General features: G+C 35.1%; 1 protein-coding gene across 1 annotated transcript in view; it reads left to right on the forward strand.

Moving 5' to 3' along the window:
* LOC144434852 (glycine receptor subunit alpha-1-like) overlaps positions 1-27,010 on the forward strand; it is a 28,311-nt gene extending 1,301 nt beyond the window's left edge. Inside the window, exons 2-8 of the mRNA XM_078123369.1 lie at positions 14,970-15,037; positions 15,935-16,158; positions 17,430-17,512; positions 18,620-18,748; positions 20,180-20,409; positions 22,160-22,285; positions 26,753-27,010. Of these exons, the coding sequence (XP_077979495.1) occupies positions 14,970-15,037; positions 15,935-16,158; positions 17,430-17,512; positions 18,620-18,748; positions 20,180-20,409; positions 22,160-22,285; positions 26,753-27,010 (1,118 nt within the window). The remainder of the gene's footprint in view (positions 1-14,969; positions 15,038-15,934; positions 16,159-17,429; positions 17,513-18,619; positions 18,749-20,179; positions 20,410-22,159; positions 22,286-26,752) is intronic.

Raw genomic sequence — 27,010 nt, forward strand, 5'->3', positions numbered from 1 at the left:
ATTGCAACAAATTTTCAGTGGATGCACCGATCTGTTCCCTAAGGCTTTACGAATGATGTTATCAGTTCCCAAGTATCCCATTGTACTGTACATACAATACGTTGCAAAAAGAAGCCCTGTGCCAATAAAATCAAAGCCAACGTCGACCTTTATGACAATTTTATTATTTAATTCACAATGATGATACCAGTAGCAATATTACATAAAACCAACTTATCAGAAGAACGATATATGAAACTTTCTAGCCAGAAGATAGTCATTTAACATTTTGGTTTTGAGCATCACCTAATATGTTAATACACAGCATTTTGCACTAGTGGTCTAGACTTACTATTGACGACAGCGACTGAGGGAGTGAAGCAGCCTATTTCTGGTAGGTAACATTGAGCGCGAGCACTAGCCAAGGCGGAGGTCTGAATTCTTGATAAAACATAAACAGTCATATAAATGTACAGCGCCGATGCGGGAATATAATTGCAAATTACCTTGTAATACCTATAGTATTTAATGTATAACGTGATGATTTAGTCAATATTTAGATTTGATGAAATATCCCTATCACCATTTACATTTAAACGCAATATTTACATACATACATACATACATACATACATACATACATACATACATACATACATACATACATACATACACGTACGTACGTATGTGCATACATACATACATACATACATACATACATACATACATACATACACACACATACACACATACATGCACACATGCATGTATACATGCATACATACATGCATGCATATGTATATATACATATGCATAAAAATATATAAAAATGTCTATGCTGTAGTACAAAATGACTACGCTGTAGTAAACAGTACCCAATACATATGTATGTAGAGCGGTGTAATTAACACAATATCAAGCAAGATAACAGCAGCCGTTATAGTACACAGTGCTTCACGCTCTTGCGATCATCATATATATACGCATTCTCATTATGTTAGGATAGACCGGCTCTTTAGCTGTCTAATGTTGATTAGGAGTTATTGTTAAATTGTAAAGCTATCTTTACATCTTGGAATCCGAGAGAACTGTTTTAACTACGTTTTTCTACAACTATGTATCAAAATATAAGTTGATAATGTACATTTTCCAAATCACGTTCGTTGGCACGTGCAAACATATTAAGAAATAAAAAAAAACGAGTATTCTTTTAGGCAATGGAGCTGTTTTGTCCATAATGTAAAATCATCTGACATCTGATAATGCCAGCCACATATTATTATATTAATTAACTCGACCAATTGGGTAATGCATGGTGTAATTACTTAACCAGACCTATTGACACTTACTAAGTAATCATTCATCTAGGTTAACTCTAGTTGATGAAGTTTTTTACATTTTCACTCAGCATTTTAACCCTTTCAATTGTGACCTTTGATTAAATGATCGAACGTTACTTTTATTTACTTTTTTAATAGTGTAACCAACTTTAGAGAACTTCTTCGAGTCAATCATACAGACGTGCAATAAATGAACATTATATATATGCATAGGTATTTAATAATTAAACATCATAAGGTTATGTACATTACATTAATTTGTTATGTCGTTTCATTTCAGAAAAACATTATCCATTCAATTGTACGTTGGTAAAATGTTTACTCTGATAATCAAAAATGGAAATGACATTGCCATAAGCGAAGTTATAACTTGGATAATGTTTTAAATATAGCATATGTTTCAGGAAAAAATGGCCGTGTTAATAACCGAAAATAGCCTTTAGAAGACTGCATTGCAAATATTTCCACCGCTGCAAGGAATAGTGGAATTGACATCGACACGTACATAATTATCTTTATTACATTATTACCTTTGGGTAGTTATTATGAAGATTTAGAACTTTATGATTGGCTTGTCCTTGTTAATATCAATTCAATAATTTGAAGGAATTTATGGGTAGTATGTATGAATGTTTGCTTGCAATTCCTTTTGTGTATTACAGAAAACCATTGAAATTAAAGGGCGAGATCAACAGTTCATTGTAGGATAATAAACTAAATTCTTCCACTTCTGGCCAAATTAGTTAGAAGGTGGGGTCTAAAGGCCTATTTAAAAGAACGTAGTTTTTTATCCTTCATTGAACCTTTGACCCCTAAATCATTATTAAAACAAATATCCATACTTTAAAATGATTGATATATGAATTGCATAAGTACATAAGCACGCTATATTTTACTCTTACAATCGAAGACGTCGCTATCTGATACATTTACAGCTTACAGTAGATGACATTTTAAGCATACACTTCAAGTGTCTTAAGAAGTGTTAGAAGATACAGCGAACCATTTTCTTCGATTAAAGAATGAAGGTCTAATGTGCTGTACGAAGAATGTGTTGTAGGTAATGAAACAGGTTCTTTTTTCCATTTAGTTTCTGTCAAAGGGTGCATATGATATGCAGCGTGATAAACACTACCAAGCTACGATACATGCCGTAAAATACTTACAGGCACAGTGCAGAGAACATTTATCTGCTCGAACTATAGATAACGGTTAGTTCTCTAACTTCAATAGCATGATTTATCCATTATAAGTACTGCCATACTCCTAAAGAGAAGTGACAGGAATGTGAACTTTATATGTATGGATTTCCTTATATTTGCATTCTCTATGAAACGAAACTAAAGACAACGAAGGGAGAAATCGTTATGAATATCCATGTAGACACAGACTGTATGTTGACTGGGGCAGTTGAATGGATTTTAATAATTTACATTCCTTATCTCTGTGTTTATTTGCCCTATTCCAACAGGGACGCCATGCTTCAGGTATTATTTGACTTGGCTCTTTTATGCTCATTCTCCATGTCAATGAACTGAACATTTTCAGTATCTGATTATAAAAACAACTGTGACTAGATATAGTGTCCGCACCTCAACCGATTTTTTCAAGAACTTTGATTTGACAATAGGCACTGTTTGGTGAAAGCTTGGAGTAATTACACTGTCAGTATAATTACTCCAAGGTAAAAGTAACAACTCATAAGTACTAAACTGTCAGAAAGATGAACTGAGGCCTGAATATTTTGTTTGGTTCCGGTTACCCAACCCCCACCTAGTTTTTCACTGCCGACACTAAACTTTTTTCACGTATTCGGAAAAAATAAAATAAAGTCGCGAAAATTGTGTGAGGTCTCGTGAGAAATAGTGGATGCGGAAACCGACATCACGTTAACTTAAAAAGACAATATTATAAGACAAGTTACAGTTCACATACGGTTATATCTGAATTTGTAACAGACCAATAACACAGAGACCATATGGAAAAAAGACGGAAAACATAACTACCTGAACTAGACGCGCGCACATGACAAAAAAATCAAAAACAAAATATACATTCTACCTGTTCTAGAATAAGCGTAATCGGAACCACACATTTTCTAGGCCTAAGGCAAAATAAAACAAATACGTTTAACATGACTTCAGAAAACGTACGTACTATAGGTCGGAATTTTATTTTAATTTTTTTTTAAAAATACCCCAAGATAAGATACTTGTCGGTCACAATACTTGACTAAAAAGACTTGGTTTCTCTCTCATACATTTTTTATTAAAGTGACCGCAGATGAGGCAAAGGCATGAAGGTGTACATGGAAATAGTTAACATTTTACCGTTTTGCATGGAAAAAAATATTTAGGGTCGGAAGCTAAACAAGGGTCGGACGGTCGGTCTGAAATACACTTTGGCCTGATAAAAAAAAATCATTAAAACCAACATAAATATTAAATAAATAAATAAATAAATAAATAAATAAATAAATAAATAAATAAATAAATAAATAAATAAATGTAAAGCTCGGGCTAAAAGGGTACGTTGTATTTAACGCACGAGCACAAACTCGGCTTTAACCTTGAACCGCTACCAGTTAATTGTTATTGAAAGTCGAAGACCAATAACTGGATCCCTATTTGTGTCTCACATTTCAAGAATCGTCCTTACTGACGGACCCAGTTACCCGATATTAACGCAGTTACTGACAGTTCATACCATTGCTAACTTCCATAAATGACAAGCTGACTGGCTGTTACCACTCACACTGGCAATACTAGATGTAACTAACTGATTGTTTGTGACAATGACTGCCTAGCTAATACCTAAGTCCCTATCTTGCCATTACAATGTAAGTGTTTTGAAATCTGTATGTTAGTCACAGTAAGTTTTTACGAGCTCAAAAATAAAAGAATAAGATGAAATGAAATGCTAATATTAATTGAGAGTTATTTTCTGTATTCCTGTGTGGCATATATCCAATTATGAAAGTTGTACATTCAAAACGTGACACAATTGAATCTGGAAAATGCAATGTCGATAATATATTCATTAAATTCACATGTCAAAGTGAAAATTAATAGTGATTTCAGAACTCACTAATCATGTATAATCTCCACTTGATTATATATCAAAACAAATGTTATCAAAGTCAGCATTTGGTGTGTGCAGTATGATACTTTCAGATACTTTCAAATTCTGGTTGTAAATTATGTAAAATGGTTCCTTGATTAGTACCAAAGGCTATACATTCATATGGTCACTTTATTGTAGTCAAAGGCCGTAGTTTCAAAATACAATTTACAAACTTACACAACCAAGAAAATATGCTACATTTGCTTCTGACCTGATTTTTAAAGCGTGATAAACAAAGTCTGCTAGTCTCTGTAATTCAGTTGATTGATCAAATGATAACAATTGAGTAAACTTTTCAAAAGATGGCGGCTGATAAAAATATTGCGGGATGTATTTTGATCTAAGGTTTACAAAAAAGTCACATTTCAATAGGAAATGGTATTCGTCCTTGATTTCATTTGAATCGCAAAGTACACAAATACGGTCAGCTCTATCAATTGCAATACCTTATCTTCTTCCTGTCTCGATATATAAACAATGGGACGAACATCTAAAACGCGCTAGCATTGTCCTATGACTAGCAATTCTTACCGTTGTCAAGTGTTTTTCTGGTAGAAGCAAGGACTTGAAATTTCTATATGTATCTAAATTATCGATCACTGAAATATCAGTACGCCATACACTTAATAAATATAGTCTAAATCTAATATCAAAAGCATCAACAAAATTTTGAACATCACCTATTTCCTGTACTTGCCAGGCATCTTGCAAGTTACACATGAACAATAAATGTTTAACTCCAGTTACCCAAGTGCATCTAGAATTTACAGTAGAATATTCAATATCTAGGAGCATATCATAACACTATCTGGGGGTACCTTGGACCAATACTTCATACACATTTTTGCAGTATGTAGGAAAATAGGGTATCTGCCGCATTCTCTGAGAATGGCACTATTGCTATTCCTACCCGTATCATTGTCTATTTTCCTGTTTATTACTTTGTTTAAAATTCTATGATTTAAACTAGAGGACTTTAACTTAAATTTGCTGTTATATCCCTCTAATTAGTCTCTAGTCTATGCGAAAGCGATTTGGCACCTCTAGTTTTACAGCGACAGTGTCTGACGAGTAAATCAACAGTTACAGTTACGTTATTTACTTCTAAATGTCACACTACCTTATGTCAACCCCTGTTCATATTATGCGACGACTCAGTGTACATAGTTAACTATTTAACAATTGAGTAACGAAAAAAGTTCGTTGCTGTTTCAATCGTCCTCTAAAATTGTATATTTATTGCTACTAAACCTTGGGACACTGATTCTGACTCGACTGTTCTTGAATACCACAGAAGCAATGCAGTTGCTGACCAGAGGGAATGCGATAAATAGTTCTTGTGTCATAAGAACATGTTGTGAAAATCCTGCCCTTAAGGAATGATTCATGTGGGAAACAAAGGATTTTGTCATAAACATAATCCAAAGGCTTGGGTCACTTGAGAAGTTCACATTTATGCGACAGCTTGATTTTCAATATGTTGCCATGTTTAAAACTATACTAATTTTAATTGTCGTATCATTTTTCAGTACAGTACAGTATGCAGACATTGTACATGTTAAACAGAGATAGATGTTATCCAATCGTAGCGCAGTAACAGGTTGAAATCGTTTCCTCTGTTGAGAAATCAATTATGATTTTATTTATTGTCCCATTTACAGCTACACAAATATAAGTCCATAACTGATTCATTACTAAGGATGTGTGTGATTATGAAAAAAGTTGTTGTACCTAATAAAACATTTTGTTCCTGTTGCAGCTGGTTCAGCTTAAAGTGTTTTGACGTATTTGTTTTATAATATTCCAGAAGATCGTTCAATGAATAACAATCACAATTGCATTTTAAAGTTTGAGTGATTGTTTGTAGGTCGACACTGTTGTTGTTAGTAAACCAACGTATTTGAATGTCATGCGATTGAACGCTGTTCACTGATGTCGGTGTGTCTTTGTAAACAGGAACATCTGTTGACGGATATTAGATTTTATCAATGCGATTTTCGCCACCTGTCATCCAGCCAATTGACGTGTATAAATATATATGAGGATTTGTGATCTGCATAGGTTGGGTATTATATTAGTACTTCAATTGCATTCTTTTATCCTTTCATTTAAATAATGACATTTTTACATCTTTAGCGTAAAAAATGAATATAGATTCCGTGTTTCAAATCTTATTGATAAATTTGGCTTGGTGTTTACAAAAGGTAACAATTGCTATTGGACATAAATGTCACGGGAGTGTTATATCAAATGAAAATAGTGAAAATTAACCAAAATATCCCTCAGGTGAAGTTTAGCAAAGCAACTGATGTGCACCAAATTATGTAAATTGACTAACATAGAATCTCCATTATGTAATTCAGAGGTTATATCTGAATGACGCTGTAGCTGGTTAGAGTGCGAATTATGTTTACGATGACGTTTAATGTAGGTCATGCAGAGTTCAAATGCGTATACATTTACGTTAGATTCCCGTGTAGCATTTAAAGACTGTTAATACTGCAGGAGTTCGCAGGACATATGCACGTGAAGGTAAGCTGCCATTAGATATAACGCTAGCTATTCATTTTGTTTTCGAAGTATATTGCGAACAGTTTGCAGATGTATTTTGGTTTTTATTATATTCAATGTATATTTCAGAATATGTGTTAATTTGAAAGCAGATTTCTAAACATCTCTTCATATAATTCGTCTAATGAATTCGAAAATTGAAACCCCGATATACATCCATTGTTCGTTCTCAAACAATACAGTACTATTGCTTGCTTTAATTTCGTCGGTGTCAATCTTTAATAGCACAAGCCGAGTACATGTGACGGTCGTATCAATTGCGAATATATATACTTTGCGTCACAGTACAGTGTTTATGTCAACACCTTCTGTTATATTTTGGGATTTTGTTTATTTTCGTACACTTTTTTCGATATTTTGCTGATAAAAAAGCAAATTTCAAAAACCTTACATACATACATACATACATACATACATACATACATACATACATACATACATACATACACACACATACACATACATACATACATACATATCAATTACATAAACTACTATTTGGGTTTAAAATTAGAATTTTTATAAATTGTACTGGCACACAATACTTGATATATTTCCCCTTTTTCACCAATTGAAAAGAAGTATTTGTATGAATTGCACTGAATATGATAACACCTAAACCTTTCTATTTAATCTAAGGCTTGAACATAATATATATATACAAAAGCCTTTCGTTCTTATATTTTCCAATGGATGCAAAAACAGAGAATGCATATGAATTTCTACGCCAACACGTTCTGAGTATATATTTTCAAGTAGTGACTTGCAAATCTCTAATGCTAATTAAATGCCCAATAAAGGTATTTAACAACAAAGCTGATATAATACTATGATGGATTGATCCTACTGAGGCAGCTCTGCAAAGCCTGGGCGAAACGTCTTGGCCAGAAACACTTTACTGTTTATTCTATATGTTCAAATAAAACTACTTAGTGTATATATAAGTAAAATACATAGTAAATATAGTTCGGCGCTGACTGAATGTAGGTTAGTGCATTCGAACAGTTATGTCAGCGAGATGCAAGACAACGATTGATGGATACTACAATTAGCTAAATGTCATTATCTCTTGTTATACGAGGATAAATTAATGGCTTTCATGGTGCTGTGTAGTTTACATATAAGTGGCATAACGCAGGAACATATGTTATAGGCTTTTAACATGCGTTAAGTATATGCTGGCCTGATGTAAATTTCCACATTCATTATTGCTTTCGTGCCGGGATGTTGTTATGACACACATGAAAAAACATCTAAAATTCGAAATTGAGATGGCAATTCCCGGATACTAAACAATTCACAACAGTAAAAGTTGTAGACAGTCCAAAATATTTTTAGTGTGTTCAAGCACAAAAATACATTAACAGTTTGGTGACCATAATACCTATATGTTTAAACAATGTAATATTGTAAAGGAAACGGAGAAAGTCAAGATACACTTGCATTAAACAAGTGTTATGATGACCTTGTGACTGCAGTGAAAATGAAATGAATTTAATTTGGACTTTGATTCGCAAATGCAGATTGATATGAACCAAACTCTGTTTCTTTTTGTTCTTTTTTTTATGGAAATTGATATGAAACAAACTTTTCTTTGTCAAAATTGATTTATGCTATAATGAGCCTTTTCTGTTGCCGTACTGGAGACTGCATAATATGTATCATGTTTGTTCAAGTTGCCTTTATCTATACAAGTGAAACATTTTTCATTATCATTACGAGTATTATTTAGAAAACTTAACCATCATAAAACCCTTGTTCATTAGCAAGTGGTTGTCTGTGTACGTATACATTGGTTTTTATGTGGGTCTGAGATCAGAGACATTCAAACATACGTTTAATTCTCCTAGGGAGAGGTAATGCTGTGAGATCATGACTGTGCCTGTGTCCGTGTATCCTTCTGCCTGTATACAGCCATAGCCCCAAAGCATATCTCAAAAACCACTTGGCCGGTCGTTATGATATTTGGTGACCAGACTTTTTACAATGGTAGTAAAGAAATTGATAACAAAATGTGATTTTGTTTTGACAATGTAAATATTTGGTGCAGGCATTTTTTATTTTGATAAATAAAGTCACAAAATCGCCTGTTTGAAATACTAAAGTGGTGCATACTAATTTCAGTCATTGGAATAATGCCGTTCATTTTGAACAATTTCATTGGGTATTTTATAAAGTAGGAAACGTTTCACTTATGTGTTATCTTGGTAGAAAAAAATATTTAAGTTTGGGTATAATTATTCACATACTCATTAAACAAGCTGTCACAATTTTGACGATTTACGTGTATATCTTTCAATCTTCACAAACACTGATACAGACTTGCGTTAATTTCGAATGAAGTGCATATGAATAATCTTAATCAGCATACCCTTTTTAAAAAAAAACAACGAAATGCTGGCTGTACACCAATCCATCCGACTGAGGAGAAAACGAGAATGTATTAAATGTGGTGAAACAAACAGATGAGACTGTGCAATGGTCCAGAGATAAAAACGCAACATTTATCATTCTATATATTAGGCTTCCCTTTATCTAATCTTGGTCTTCAATATACATATAGTCATTTTTATCGATAGAGACTCCATCCAAGTGTCTATATTATTGGATTTACGCCTTCTTAGTTTTACTTTTGCTTGAACCCTATCCAATTATCAATCAACCAAAGGTTATCTTCTTTTTTGTATGTGTCCCTTTTTATGGGCTTAGATCTATAAACATACGTTCGAAATATACATACATACATACATACATACATACATACATACATACATACATACATACATACATACATACATACATACATACATACAAACATACATACACACACACACACACACACACACACACACACACACATACATACATACATACATACATACATACATACATACATACATACATACATACATACATACATACATTTCAGGACATGGCCGTAAAACTTTTATGCACAAACTCTGGTCATTGGAAATTTAAGCAATAGAATGAAAATGATTCGGACTATTTATCGGGTATGGAAAATACAGACACTGCAATGTATTTAGTAGTAGGGATATCGTGTACCATGAGATGAAAGGATTTAGATCTTTATACCGACGACCTCAGTATCGGGAGAGATAAGAAGTGAGGGTAATTAAAAATGGCCAGTATTATATATTCACTTGTCAAGGGGTTGACGTGCAAAACATGAAAACACGTAATGTATTTCACTCATGACAAACTGCGGATTTCAATTTTCTCTCTTATAATTGGACTTTGTGATAATATGTAGTCACAAACCATATAGGTCACTGTCTGGGGTGTATCTGCAAGCGAGAAACGGATAATATATACATACATATACCGCGACATATGAAGCACGATGGAGTTCTGTCTACCTTATTATTCTCGTAGTTTTAAACTACTATTTTATTCAGTACGTTTTATTACATAATCCCCAGGGGCTTTGCACATCAGCTACTTTTTAGTAGTTCTATGTTGTTTAAGCGAGCTGTGTAAGCAGTACTCAGAAAACGAAAACAAACTCGCTGTGTAACAAACAATATATACAACATATGAAGGGTCACCTATTATAATGGAAAGTAAAGATATCATACAGTTAAATGCCGGAGGTGTATTATCGATGGCAATCTAAACAACAGTATAATCCCTTGATTCTAAAAATACTACTTTTGTCTCATTTTCACTCCAGATAAAACAGCGCATGAATTGTTTGCTGCTGAGCACCAATGGCTTCGCATGCATATGATTAGCTTGGGATTTTATCAAGCCTCAAGAGAATATTCGACCGTCACAATCATCTGCTGGATGGCCAAGTCATTTCGTTTCTTTCAATCACCAAGCGCTATAACGTTACCCTTATATTACGAGCACGTCAGAAAGTTGAGATGTTCGAACAGAAACAGAGGTTCCTTGTCACGATGATGTTACCTTTCCTTGTGGTTTTCACAGTAACTACTGCATTAGATGAAGGGTAAGTACACAAAGGTTATCAACGCAGTGTATATGTAATATCGTCGATTGTTAGCTAGATGGGTCTTCTCAACTCATCTCAGAAAGCGTTCGCATTATATCTTACTGTACGAAAATACAAAAATGAATTAATGTGAGAAGTGAATACAAATTTATTTTATTTGATTGTTTTTATTTACTTAATTTTATTACTAGAATGCAAGAGTAACGAATTAGCGTCTACATGGAGCGACTTTGTCAGCAACAAAGGACAGAAAACAAGACACATTAAGTAATAACCAACAGTATTTAGCTTGAGGACGACGTAGCTGATAACCCTTGATGTTAGTCGACTATCAAACACTATCAAAGTATATTTATGTAATAAGAATGCCATGCTGTTGATGTATGGGAACCTAAATGGGTTTGACATGCAACACTGCAGTGTTCGCTTAAAAGGGATTTTTTAAATGAAATATTTATTCTTGACGATGTACTTGTTTGTTCCATTGGCTTTAATACAAAGGCACGTGTCTCGGTAGGGCCATCGCTTCAATCTGAAATTTAAAGATAGTACTTAAACCGCTGATGTATGGTCGTTTGTTTTTGTATGTTTGTACTGTCTGTCTGTCTGTGTGTCTGTTTGTCTGTCTGCCTGCATGTCTTTTGTCTCTGTCTGTCTGTCTGTCTGCCTGTCTGTCTGTCTGTCTGTGTCTCTGAATGTCTGTTTATCTGTCTGTCTGTCTGTCTGTCTCTGTCTGTCTGTCTGTCTGTCTGTCTGTCCGTCTGTCTGTCTGTCTGTCTGTCTGTCTGTCTGTCTGTCTGTCTGTCTGTCTGTCTGTCTGTCTGTCAATAGTTGCCTGTATCCGTGTTTGTGCATGTGTGTGTCTATGTTGATATCATTTAGTCTGTTCGAAAGGACGACTCTAATGTTCAATAGCGATGACTTCAAACCTAATAAGATGACGTGTTCACTGTAAGTTAGAGATAGCTAAAGGGTGAGATGGGGCCAATGTCGTCATCACGGTAAAATTGGCGAATAATATATACACGCCCAGTCTAAACTAGTTTTTACTTGGCTTCGAGAACTCGCTATTCTTTTTAAATTGGCATTTAAATATTTAAAATGACATTTAAAAACCACCTTTAGCTGAGGGCCTACTCATGAAAGTGATCGGAATCAGCATGAATCGTACATATAGGTTCTCTTTCAACCCAAAGGACGTACAGCAGCATCAAAAAGGCATTGCATTTAATATGAAGCTGTACGGCTAAGTTTGATTTCCATTGTTATTTGTTTGTGTTTTTGTTTTTTTACTTTAACAAAGACCGGATTCCCTAATTTTGTAGTCTCAAACATTAATGTGGATTCTAATAAGATTAAGTTTAGGTCTAGTATATGGGTAATTACTTGTGCTACCAGATATTGAAATCGCTCTATCATATATTACTATTGGGTGTTTTGGACGTCACTATAAATTCTTGCATCGTGATACGCGTCGCGTTTGTTAACAACGGAAAAGCACCACATCCGAGCATGCGTATCAGACTACCAATAAACTTTACAAAGTCTTATCATTGTAATAACTTCACGTGCCCTCTCGACATCGTGTTCTTGTAAATTGTGAAAGACCCGACCCGACCCGATCGACCCGACCCGACCCGACCTGACCCAACCCGACCCGAGTCGAGTCGAGTTGAGTTGTGAGTCAAGTCGAGTCTGGGTAAGTGTCATTCTTTTCAGTCATGCATACGACAACAGAGATTAATGATACACGTGGTGTTTAACAAAGCATTAGATTGTCGGGTACAATAAAAGCAAACCATTTACTCCGAATATCTACCTTTCTCACTCATTCTCTTTGCTATCAACAGTTCTAAAAGTATTAGAACAATAAGAATCAATCTGTTTTATTATTGTAGTTTGTTTTATGTATGCACTAACCAAGGTAAAGCTAAAAATATAACTAACATCGTATAATGAAAAATAAAACCACTAAAATCACAATCCATGGCTTAATGGGGACTTCAGGGACCAAGCAATACAAAAGAAATATTATATATTTTCATATATATAGATCACGCTCGTAAAAACCATACTCTAATGGGAAGTTAATAAATAGATATATTGCAGCAACAACACTGCACTTTATCATACTAAAGAATATCTCAGGTGTTGTGGCTAGGCCATCAATATCAACCAAAGATAAATTTATTGTATAAGACAACTAATAATCTATCTTCGTATTCTGGAACCATACTTGGTGGTCAGGCGTATAACAGCTGTGTTCAATGGTAAATATCAAATATCTTTTGGAACCATGACTTTTAAAATTGTACTCTCTTTATTATTCCATGATATATGTTTTAGCAGTCTATAAAAATCGCATCAACCAGTCGTAAACCTATATAGTAATAAAAAAAACGAACTGTTATATCCATAAACACCGACATTGTGTACTTCCTGTGATGAGACGGATTCGTATGATCGCCAGTCGAGTGTGAAAACATATCGAATTTTACTCGAGTGGTAATATTCGACATGGAATTGTTGAAATAAAGACGAACCGTAAATAGATGTGACATAGTCATTAATTGGACTTTATATTTTGAAATGTCATCAATCCATCGCCACTGTCATAGTATAATCAATGATAAAAGATAACACACAATTGGGCAAATACAGTCTTGGAAAGATGATATCTTTTTCAGTAATTGAGTTTTATAAACGTTATAGGTGAACATAACTCTGTTAACAGTAATCGTGTTTAGTTTTCACATAGTTACAGTTGATGTAAATATGACAGTGTTTTCTCTGTTTAAATTGGTTAGACAATATTTAGCTTCAGTTGAGTTGATAATTAAAAATAAATATACTTTGATATAACTATATGTTTAAAAATTATAAGATCTTTCCAAACCGGTTGTTATACCATGGGGAATATGTTTCATTAAATTCATAAATCTAGTGCATTTGTCTTTGTTGTGTTTTGCTTTGTTTATTTTGTATTTGTTTATTTGTTTTTCTATCCTAAAGCCATAACCATAACTACACTAATTGGTGAACAAGTAACTACACTAATTGGTGAACAAGTGAACACATTACTAACAATGGCTTTACTAATAGAAATCCCTTCATAATTGGCAATTTGGTATATATCCTTATTCTTTTCCAAAATGTCTATGTCTACTGTTTTGGGTTATTGCACTCCTAGCAAAAACCTGCGGTTGGTATGTACATGCTGTCTTCTAAATTTGTAATTGGGTTCACGTAGTTATTTTCGGTAACTTAGATTATTACAATTTTGTAAACGCTCTTCTTAAATATAGAGTGATACACTCTCTTGCTGAATATCGTAATAATAATGGAAACATGAACATAGTAAATAAGACTTTTGATAATGACAACATGTTAATATATAATTAATGACATGCTTGGTAATCTATTTGTATCTTTTACATAGCGATACCCATTATCTGTACAATCTGTTGGCGAATTCAAACTATCATCACCACATGAGACCGAACGAATCTGGTACGTAGCTTGTGTGTATATATGTATGTCTGTCTGTCGGTCTATATGTATGTATGTATGTATGTATGTATGTATGTATGTATGTATGTATGTATGTATTTAGGTAGGTAGGTATGTAGGTAGGTAGATAGGTATGTATGTATGTATGTATGTATGTATGTATGTATGTATGTGTGTGTGTGTGTGCGTGCATGCGTGCGTGCCATGCGTGGCGTTGCATTATGTTGTGCTGTTCTGTGCTGTGGTGAAGTGTAGTGTAGTGTAGTGTAGTGTAGTGTAGTGTAGTGTAGTGTGTAGTGTGGTGTGGTGTGGTATGGTGTGTATTGCTCAAAATGTCGTTGATTTGAATGTATCAATAGTCCGAATACAGCAAATGCTCTTTAATAAACAAAAGTACAAACAACTGTCAACATTACTATATTTATATAGACCTTGAAACACAATCCCATTTATATTGTTTGTTGTAGGTCTGCCTTTGGTGGTGTCTGTGTTTATGCAAATCACTGATATTTATTCTATATCTGAAGTATCGATGGTAAGTACGTGTTCATTGTGAAATCAAACAACGTTTATTTTTAGAATGCTTTGCTTCGTTTGCATTTGCCACTGATTCCAGTGTGAGAGATTGATCTCGCTTTAATGTCAAGGTTAAATATCACAACCGAAATAACAGCAACATACGTTTGAAGACAATCTGTTTTCAAAGTGGTACTATATGCGACAGGTGTGCCCAACTCCCAATGTATCTATGTTTTTGGGATATTTACAAACAAGCGTTTGACACTTAAATTCAAAAACTTCGTCCGTTTTCAAGCATCATATGTAATCCCAATCTGTTCTCTTGTACCGATTTGCTTTTCTTTCTGTCCATCGTTGCTCAGTAGAACGCAGCGGTCGACATAGTCACAATGTGCACGTAGGGTTGGTATGATTACTGAACGGAAATGGACAGAACGAGAATCATATCGATGCATCAGAACATACCAAACTAAGATATACCTTGGGATAACACATTACTCTTGCAAAACTATGAAACTTTTGAATTTTAGTGTCATACTCTAAACATCTGATATGCATACTGAAAGATTCGCAGCGCACGACACTGAGCTGTACATTTTTATTTCGACCTTTAAAATTGTGATTCGTACACATTTGATATTTTTAGACGTCATAAAACACTGACTCTCATAATGGAATATATCATCATACCACTTTGCTAAACATCTTTCATATTGACGTTTTGCCACATACAAGTGACCTTTCTTTGTGGAAATGCTTCCTGCATAAATCAATGTTAACGTTACACCCTATTTACTAAATATTACACGCTACATTTGGAAGATTTATAATTTAGATGGGCATAGTTTTGAAATGGAGAGGATAATTTGTTATTGTAATCACATATTAATACACACAATTTAAATGGTTGCAGGACTATGGCGTGTCAATGTTCTTGGTGCAAAGATGGCACGATCCGCGGTTGAAATTTAACGGGTCAGAACATATCGATCTCCGGGCAGGATCACCTTTGATGAAGCAAGTGTGGACACCAGACACGTACTTTCCACAGGAAAAGCGTGGCCATTTACATGATGTTACCATGCTGAACAAACAGATCAGGCTAACTCCGCAAGGAGAAGTGACGTATGATATGAGGTAATTATGGTGAATACATCTCTAGTAGAACTAGTAAAATATACACTTTTCAGTCATCATCATCATCATCATCATCATCATCATCATCATCATCCCAACAAGATCAGCAACTCTCGGAAATTTTCCAGTACCAAAAGTACATCATACATTTTGCCAATTCAATATCAAATATGCTAATGTAAAAACACTGGAACTCCCCCCCCCCTTTACTTTAAAGAATACCCATAATCGCCATGCATTCAAGACAAATCTAAACACAATATTTTACATATTTGATTCATTTTCTCTTGTCTTCCGTCTTCCATTGTTGTTTCTTTCAATTTCAGTACACAGTGTACGCTGTAAGTGTATATGTATTTTTTATTAAGTCAGGACTATGGGCTAGATTAGTCCCTAGCGGACTATATCCGTGGTCCTCACCAGGAATATTTTGTTTTTCTTTCTTTGTTTTTCTTTCTTTTAGTTAGTATTAGTGTAATTATTAGTTGGAAATATTTTTTTCAGAAATTGTAAGTTATTGCCTTGTTAGCTTTTCCTCTTCCTCTTTTTCTTCTGTTATGTACCCTTTTGTAAAATTTTCTGGTGAAAGTCGTTAAGTCTAAATGTCATTGAGACCGCCTCCCCATAACAAGCTTATAATTAGACAAACTCCTTTTGATAAGCTGCTAATACAACAATTCAAGCATTGTTAAATTCGCCACATTTGTTTATGAGAAAGTTGTTTGTTTAGGAGAAAGTTGCTTAAACCTAATTGGCATTTAGATTGGTGACGTGTGCAATTTTTGGAAAGCGTCGTGCACCTCACTCTTGAAAAGCCTCTTTACTAAAAAGAGAGAGAGAGAGAGAGAGAGAGAGAGAGAGAGAGAGAGAGAGAGAGAGAGAGAGAGAGAGAGAGAGAGAGAGAGAGAGAGAGAGAGAGAGAGAGAGAGAGGGAGAGAGAGAGAGAGAGAGAGAGAGAGAGAGAGAGAGAGAGAGAGAGAGAGAGAGAGAGAGAGAGAGAGAGAGAGAGAGAGAGAGAGAGAGAGAGAGAGGTGGGGGGAGAGCGAGAGAGCGAGAGAGAGAGAGAGAGAGAGAGAGAGAGAGAGAGAGAGAGAGAGAGAGAGAGAGAGAGAGAGAGAGAGAGAGAGAGAGAGAGAGAGAGAGAGAGAGAGAGAGAGATGTTATACCAGTCTGATATATCTACTGCTACTACATCATAATCGACAAATATAATATAATACTCAACAAAAAATAACCTTCGTCTTCTTGTATTCTATGGACTCTTCTTTTAGGGTCAGTTTGTTGTTGACATGTTACATGCGACTTCATCGATTCCCGATGGACACACAGAACTGTGGGATTGACCTGGAGAGTTGTGAGTATGATCATATTTACATACTAGGACAAGAATGAACAAGTTACCACTTATAAGTGATCAAATGGGCGATTTCGTTCGTAACTACTATTTGCATTAATTATGTTGCATTAGTAAAAGTTATTTATCATCACGGGTAAAAACATTGTGTGCTTCCGATTACATTCAATTTTAAAATAGGTGGGGTAGGTCGATTTTTTATTTTATTTCAATATATTTATTTTTCATGTGTGAGTGTCTAGTTCAGGTTTTTCATTGTTTTCCCAATGGTCTCTGTGTTGTTTATTTTTTCCCATCAGATGTACAGCCATTACAGATTGGGAGAATAGTTTTATATTGTCTTTTTAAATTGACGTCAGTTTCCGCATCCACTATTTCTTACGAGACCACGCGATTTTCGCGATTTTATGATCATTTTTTTCGAATACGTAAAAGAAAGTTTAGGGTCGGCGTGAAAAACTATGTGGGGTCAGGTAACCGGGCCTCAGAAGAAAAACATGTTTGTTTTATCGAATATGTTCTAGAAAGAAACATGTTTTTTTTTCAAATTTCTAATTCAGGTTATTCTATTTTAAGCTTGGACTGTATTTGATGTCAATGTGTTGTGTTCTGAAATGCGGGTATTGTCTTACAAGCTTGTTTTGCAGTGTTTTATCTTTTCAATAGTGCATCGTGTCGTGTTTGCTATACCACGGCTCATTTACCTAGGTTGAACTAATTTTGTCACATGTAATCATTATATAACTGAAGAGATAACAACCTTGCTTTTTAATTCACATAACTATAATGTACAGTGACAGCCTTAAATTAATTTTTATTCAAATTGCGCATTGGACTGTTCGTCTGTTTTCCCACATATAGGTACAAACAGTTGTTTGGCAACTTCTTTATTGGAATTAATTACTATTTGCATATTTAATTTAATATTAGTTTCTACGGCCATGTTGATAATATTTTACAGAGATTTGGGTTTAGAGCAGCGCATGCACTCCGAGCATTTACAGCATATACCTATGGCCTAGTAACACTCCGAGTAAGATTCACCTGCTTATGCAATCGTGAATCATTTCAAGTAACTCTCTTGTGTCTCAATTCACGTTTTCATAGTTGGCTACACAACCAGAGATGTCTTTCTCCGCTGGAGTAACCAATCTGTAATTTTAGAAGATATTCTCATGCCCGACTTTACAATAGGAACACCACACATTTCTGCACTGTTGAGTGAATATCCCTTAGGTAGGCAATTCATCTAAATAGAGAGAGCTAGTGAGCGAACGAGCGAGCGGAGAGAGAGAGAGAGAGAGAGAGAGAGAGAGAGAGAGAGAGAGAGAGAGAGAGAGAGAGAGAGAGAGAGAGAGAGGGGGGGTGTATGTGTGTGTACATATGTACCATAATGTTATTAACACTTATATATATAGACCATGCGTTTTTAATAATTATCAAACATGTGGCCAACTCGGCTTTTTTACATGCAGGTGTAGCTTTAGTCCCAGCATTATGGACACAGACAGACAGACAGACAGACAGACAGACAGACAGACAGACAGACAGACAGACAGACAGACAGACAGACAGACAGACAAACAAACAGATATACAGACAGACAGACAGCGAGAGACAGGCAGACAGACAGACAGACAGACAGACAGACAGACAGACAGACAGACAGACAGACAGACAGACATAGTCCGAGAGGAGACAGACAGACAGACAGACATGCAGACAGACAGACAGACAGGCAGGCAGACAGACAGACAGACAGACAGACAGACAGACAGACAGACAGACAGACAGACAGACAGACAGACAGACAGACAGACAGACAGACAGACAGACAGACAGACAAACAAACAGATATACAGACAGACAGACAGCGAGAGACAGGCAGACAGACAGACAGACAGACAGACAGACAGACAGACAGACAGACAGACAGACAGACAGACAGACAGACAGACATAGTCCGAGAGGAGACAGACAGACAGACAGACATGCAGACAGACAGACAGACAGGCAGGCAGACAGACAGACGGACAGACAGAGACAGACAGACAGACAGACAGACAGACAGACAGACAGACAGACATAGTCCGAGAGGAGACAGACAGACAGAAAGACAGACAGACATACAGGCAGACAGACAGACACATAGATAGACAGACAGACAGACAGACAGACAGACAGACAGACAGAAAAATACAAAGTGTAATTCAAAACGTTACAATGTCGACTTTTTTACAAACGTATCTCTTACAAAATGTTTTCTTTCGCTGAATAATAAAAAAGACAATATGAATAAAACATATACAGGTATATATATCATACTGACGCCAGTTAGAGCGTATGTTGATCCTTTCAGCGGTCTTTAATACTGATCGTCTTTTGTGATTAAAATATTAAGATTGATTGTGCAGTAGTAACAGTTTCCAGGACACTTTTAAATGACATTATGTATAACTGTTACTCTAAAACGTAACTGCTGATGAAGTGTCGTAATAGATATAAACACACTTCACCTTACACTTAGAACTTTAAGTTGCAGTATACAAGGGCGTGCATACTGACACACTTTATGGATCGACTACTAACTGTCACCATAGCTATCGCCATGTGCTACATTCTCCTTTATAAGCTATTATACAGACAAGATTGGTTAATTTTTCACAGGTACCTACTCACGAGTGCGGTGCGAATTCTTACTGGAGCGTGAGTTAATGTTCTACATGATGGAGCACTATCTGCCATCAGCCCTACTTGTTATTCTCTCTTGGGTTTCCTTATGGATTGATATTGAAGTAACGCCTGCAAGGGCAACTTTAGGTGTGACAACGCTGCTTACTCTGACAACACTGAGCTCAGGTGCAAGACAACACCTTCCGAAGGTGTCCTACAGCACAGTAAGTATATCCAACGTCTTGATGTTGATTAAGTCTCTATGAGCACGCTGGTTAGGAAAACTCGACAAAAAATACGGATTATAAGTACTGTTAATATAACTTTTATTTCAATAGAAAATGACATTTGACATAAATATCATTGCCGTATTCCAAAATATGATTTGTAAGTAAATCGAATACGATGTCCCGGTTAACTACTCGCAAAGGGAACGACAGATATAACGACAGGGATGTGTAGGCAGATGATGAATGAAATGTATGCAAATATGCCTAGCAGCAAGACCATGTCCGTAGTAGCAAAACAGAAATGGGTAGGCAAGTGAATAAAAATTTCAAACATGTATGCAAACAAGCCTAGAAACAAGACCACACCCTAAGCAAGAGTCAAACTATGATGTTTATTGCAAAGATAATAACACGGATTAATAAGCAAGAGAATAAAAATTCAAAAAAATGTATACAAATATGGCAGACAACAAGACCAGGCCTATAGCAGCAGGCATATGGTAGTGTATATTGCAAGGATAAAAAACAGAATGAGTAGGTAAGTGCATAAAGATTAAAAAATTGTATGCAAACATGCCTAGCAACACTACTTCCATAGCAACAACCAAATGATGATGTGCATTGCAAAGATAACAGTAATGATTAATAGGCAATTGAGAATAATCATTCCAAAATATATGCAAATATGCCTAGCTACAAGACCACGCCCATAGCAACAGCCAATTGATGATTGTGTGTATTGCAAAAACAGGTATTAATAGACGAATTGATAAATATGTAAAAAGATGTATCCAAATATGTTTGGTAACAAGACCATGCCCATAGTAACAACCAAACAACCATGTGTATATTGCACAGACAACAGGGATTAATATACAAATGGATAGACATTGCAAAAAATGCACACACACACACACACACACACACACACACACATATATATATATATATATATATATATATATATATATATATATATATATATATATATATATATATATATGTATGTATATATATATACAAGACCCCGCCAATAATAACAGCCAAAAGATGTATATATTGCAAAGATACAAATGGTTAGACAAGAGGACATTACAAACATTTTTTTTAAATGATAAGGTTGACCAAGCAACGAAAATACTGCCCATACCATACAACAGTGCGATTATGGTGTATATAAACATTTTAGAAAATTAGCCAGAAATGTTGGAAATCCTTTGAGCCGAACTTTGTTGCGACCATCCAGTTCTCATTTGCATTTTTGCATAATAAAAAGTATATAGTTGTGCTACAACGCAATTGGCGCTATTTTTTTATTATCGTATTTGATTTTCAAGTTTGCTACAAGACATGAAATGGTGAATGCTTCTATGTGCAAACGTAGTTTCTGTTCATAAATTCAACTTCATTTTGCACCACAACACGAAATGCTTTTTGGTGCATACCTTTCAAAAGCTTTAAATTTATGAACAAAGACACGAATTCCTTTTTTCCAAAATATAGCGAAAGAAAACAGTCGTTCACATGCACACCATACATCCTGTCTAAAATGGTATCCTTATCAGCTAAGAAACAATAAATAACTCGTGGTAACTAGGTAAACAAATGTACTCATTCAATACCAAATACTTTTAATCAAATCTAGAAATTCATAAACTTAAAAATGTGTTTACTTTTTTCTTATCAAACCAAAATAGAGATCGGTATAGGTAGTCCACCACTGAAATTTACGTTTATATTTCAGGCACTTGACGTTTGGATGTTCGTTTGCTCGTTCTTTGTGTTCTCGGCATTAATTGAGTTCGCTATCGTCATATATGTCTATAAGCTGGGAGGAAGAGCTACTCCACAAAAGCATAAGAAAACAAAGGTAATACAATATATATATAGACAATATCTACCTATTTCATGAGTTACGTTGTCTGTGTGAAGTGTCGAATATTATACTGACTAAACGAAGACGCAGATAAGACAAGAATAATGATAATGTGCCTTTCCTCCTGAGAGCTCAAGGCGCTCACAAAGAACAAGACAGCCTGCAAAATAATAGTTTTAAAGGTGCATTAGCTGCAACTGGAACGATTTTTTGTGTGACCGTTTTGTTAAATAAAATTGCTTTACTAGTAATATTTGTACACCCTGAACAGAATTGAATCCCCTAAGGGTAAACGTGCTTGTGTAGCTGTACAACAAGTCGACTCAAATTGGTAATGTAATTCTTGTGGAAGAACGTGACCTAACGAACATGTATAATGTCTAATTATCGACAATAAAGTAATGTCTCAGTTACAACTAGTGCAGCTGTAAAACAGGCAACCACGAGGATAATAACAATGTAAGCAATTTCCAATCATTACATTTAGCATATGCCTCTCTGAACGGAACGATGACACTTGTTGAATGTAAATAAAACATCCAGGGGGAGATTCTACGTAATTCAAAGCATTATATTATCGTTGAATGTTTACAGTCATGTCATAATGCGCATAGAGTGATTAACGTATGCAAATTTTATGACTTCTAAAGAGAGGTGAATAGATGTGAACCTTTTATACAAGACCTTTGCATCACATAATATGATACTTTAATAGCTATATAGGCAATTTGGTCACAACATGTACACTGATGATAATAGATCTTGTAATAATTAGTTAAATAGTATCTTGCGAATAGGCTGGAGGGAAACATAAAAAAAAAATTGCTGTGAATATTCTGCACTTCTTCACTTAGTGAATTGAGCATAAAGTAAAATATATAATGAATGGACCTTTATCGGGAAATGATGTATTTTCCATATACTGAAAAATTGTAAAATTATTTGGTAAAAGTCATAGAACTGAATCTTCCAACAAATGCACAATATTGAAACACTACAATGATTAGTGGGTTGTCGGTGGCTGAGTGGTTAAACCACTTGCCTCTTACCACTGCGGTCGGGGTTCGAACCCCATTCAGGGTTCGATTAAATATACCACACTGTAAGTAAGAAGAGTGTCGTTCAGTTTGACTCTACCGAACAACACAGGTTTTCCCCGGGTACTCCGGTTTCCTCCTGCATTAACACTGAACCCATGAGGGATGGCCCTCACTGGACTTCTTGGGAGACAAGTGTTTATATGCTTAAAGAACTATCCAGTATAAATAAAGACTATTATTATTACTATTATTAGGCTGGACAATGGACGTTTGAACTTAACAAGTTTTATATGGTAATAATAACACTTTATGTAAATTTACACCAAAGGTTATTTAAAAAAATAACCAAAATTCCTTTTCAAAAACATCATTCTTGATTACAGCTAAACAGTTCACTTTGAACAACATTAACACGTTCCCTTGGCAACTGTTGAATGTGAGTTTCAGTCAATTGTGCATATTGTAGTCATGGGCTATTTAAAAAGGTATCTTAATGCCATGGTTTTCATGATGCAAATTGCTTCCTATAGATCCCTCAGAAACCGTTTAATACAATGGAGAATTTCCTCAAAGTTGTTACAGACTACTAACAAAAGACAACAGCCGAATTTGAGCTGGAGTCACCGATAACAAACACTGTTGAAGTAGTTTATTATTCATAAATGCAGTCACAACAGTTGCATCTTTTATACTCTATTATTCATCTTGTGAATATGAAATATCTTTAGACTCTTAAATTATTCATCAGTAATGCAATTCTACCATCATACCTGCTAGCCGTTTGTCCTCCCTAAAGTCGAATTGTTCATTTTTTATGCTGAGGATAATATCCTTCAAATCTTAAGTGTTATATAAACAAATGAAAGTTGAATCTATGTACAATAGAGAGTATTACACCATGCACAAGCCTTTTAGAACCAAAAATTTGGAATATATACTCTGGTCATTTTACATCCCGACAACGCGTGTCTACGTCACTGGTTCTGTTGTGTTCAATATATAAGTCAAAACATTCAAAATTCTTTGATATTACTGGCGCTGGTATAATTATGCACTTTAGGTCACTCGTAACTTCCTTGGCTGAACGAACAAAAATATTTGGGGATAACATCTAAATATATCATGCTTAAACCAAAAATATGGAATTATACACCGGTCGTTATACGCCACGACAATGCGCGTCTATGTCACGGCAAGGCGTGTCTACGTCATTGGTTCTGCTGTGTTCGTAATGAGTCAACAACACGTTCAAAAATTGCCATTAGTTTCCCCGATATTTCGTTGATATTACCGGTGTTGGTATCATTATGTTATTCTCCAATATTTTTTTCATTCAGCCGGAAAATACTCGTGACCTACGAGTCCGTTGTCACTACGAATCAATAGAAGAGTATGGATAAAGGCCCCTTAGGTCACTCGTATATTTCCTGGCTGTACGAAGAAAAATATTGCGGAATAACATCTTATTATAATATTTTTTTTAATGTACGTCGGAGTCTCGTTAACGAGTGTTTTGAGACTGTTAACATTATTACATATTTGGTATTATAAAGTAAACCTCATAATCTATTTATCCAGTTATAAAAGCAAGTATGTACAATAGATTCTATTACCTGCACTGTTATTTTATGATCATCTCTTTATTCGGACTCTGATAGTCATTCAAGCAAGGACAACCCAATATTTACTTTGCATGGAATCCTAAACGTTTAGAATGCAAGTCGAATGCATGGAATTCCATATTACTGGGATTTATTGTGTCGCTAAATCCAAACAGACAGTGATATATTGTATAATATTAGTAAATTTGATCATGTACTAGAATTAATTGACTGCTTTGAGCGTGAAGAAGATAATGAATGGTGATGTGAAGGGGAGAATATTTACCCTTCTCTTGGGAACAAGTGCCTGGAGATATTTAACTTACATTATACCATTTATTCAAAAATAGTATTCCACATGGCTGCATAAATAATGATGTAATGCGCCAGACTTAATCTTATGCCATAATACTGACCACAATGTCATATATATGTATATGTATATTTTGGCAAGGCTGGATAATCCGGTACAGTAGCTTAGTATTTATATATATTATGTAGTAGGAAGTGTTATTTAACACTCTCAGTCAGAGGGAATCGTCCTTGTTTCTGGATTTATATCAACAGAATAATCATAGCCTTGGGTTTAACGGGACATGAACCAACCCAGGTTATCCACCTTGTAAATAAAGGGAATATGGAGGAATAGATAGACTTCTAGGGGAACAGTCTCAATCGCTTGGCTGATTCGAGAGGTATAGAGATCGTAAGGTGGGCATACTGGATGAACTCACACACGGTCAGGAATTAAAATAGCTTGGCTTGTGGTTTATATACTTCGAGATGGAGGCACCTTATGGTCCTAGCTAGTCAAAGCTTAGCTCGACAAAAGACCATCCAAAAACGTCAGATTTCAGCTGGTTTTATTGATAAATCCTATATATTGTTAACTTCACATAATGTAAGACTTGTGAAGTACCAAGCTATCGACGTGTCTGGTTCCCCGGCCATGCAGAAGGAGTGTATAAACGTGGAAAGGATAGGCCAACCTTAGATAATTTTGAGACAGAATTGTGAAACTCGTTTATAAAACTACTTAGTACATTTTTTGTGATAATTTCATTCTCTATGTAGAGTTAACAAAGGTTAACTTCATCTAGTACTCTATATACCGCCCATCGTAGTTTCACTAAATTAACTAAATAACCCTATATCTTGTCGTGGTTAAATGGAAGATACATTCTCGTCTATTCAGTTATGCCTGGAATTAAGTTTCGGTAAATTTGCAGTTGAAAATATGTCAATTTATTTATTATTATTATATATTTATCATAAAACGAGAAACATGTCCATCCAAAATGATAAATTCAGTTAAACTTCGGTAGTTATGAACTTTTACTGGTTTCTCTTGTTACCTTAAAATCCATACTTGAAGTGGCGCAAGCTAAGTTTTACAAACTTTTACTCAGGTGAAAATACTTACATAGAACCTTGATTAAACTATGCTTGTATGGTGCTAACGTCAATGCATGAATAAGTCCTAGGATATTACAATTGTCTTCTGGCGTTCTTAGAATAGTTGAGTGCATAGTATGGATTGCGTCATCATATTTTCTATACGCATAATAAATTACGTCATCGGATTGTTATATCTTAATTCTAGTTGAATTCAGTCAATTGCAAGTGGTGATTAAATATGCTTCGATAAGTATAATACAATGAGTACCTTTTAAAAGTGCAGTAAATGTTACGTTTAAATTGCATAAACTCAGCGCGTACCTCTTTAAGACTTGGTTACTGCGATTTCTGAAGTGCGAAATAGAACATTTCCCTTCAAAATAAGGTGTTGTCCTTGTTATCCTTTTTCATTCTTTTCACAGAACACAGAATCTTCGTTTCCTGTACTACAAGAAACATACCAACCATCGGACGGAGTACAAGCAGATCATTTATCACCTTCAAAGAGTCTCACCGAAACAAAGGTGTATTTCCCAATGGAGATGGAAGAAACACGTGTTAAAATTCAAACAGACTTTAAGCAAATAGCCATGTCAATTGACAGAGTGTCCCGAGTCCTGTATCCATTATTGTTTATAATGTTTATCTTAATTTACTGGACATTCTACCTGTATGGATAA

Source organism: Glandiceps talaboti, chromosome 1 (assembly GCF_964340395.1).
Source record: "Glandiceps talaboti chromosome 1, keGlaTala1.1, whole genome shotgun sequence".
Classification (NCBI taxonomy): Eukaryota; Metazoa; Hemichordata; class Enteropneusta; family Spengelidae; genus Glandiceps; species Glandiceps talaboti.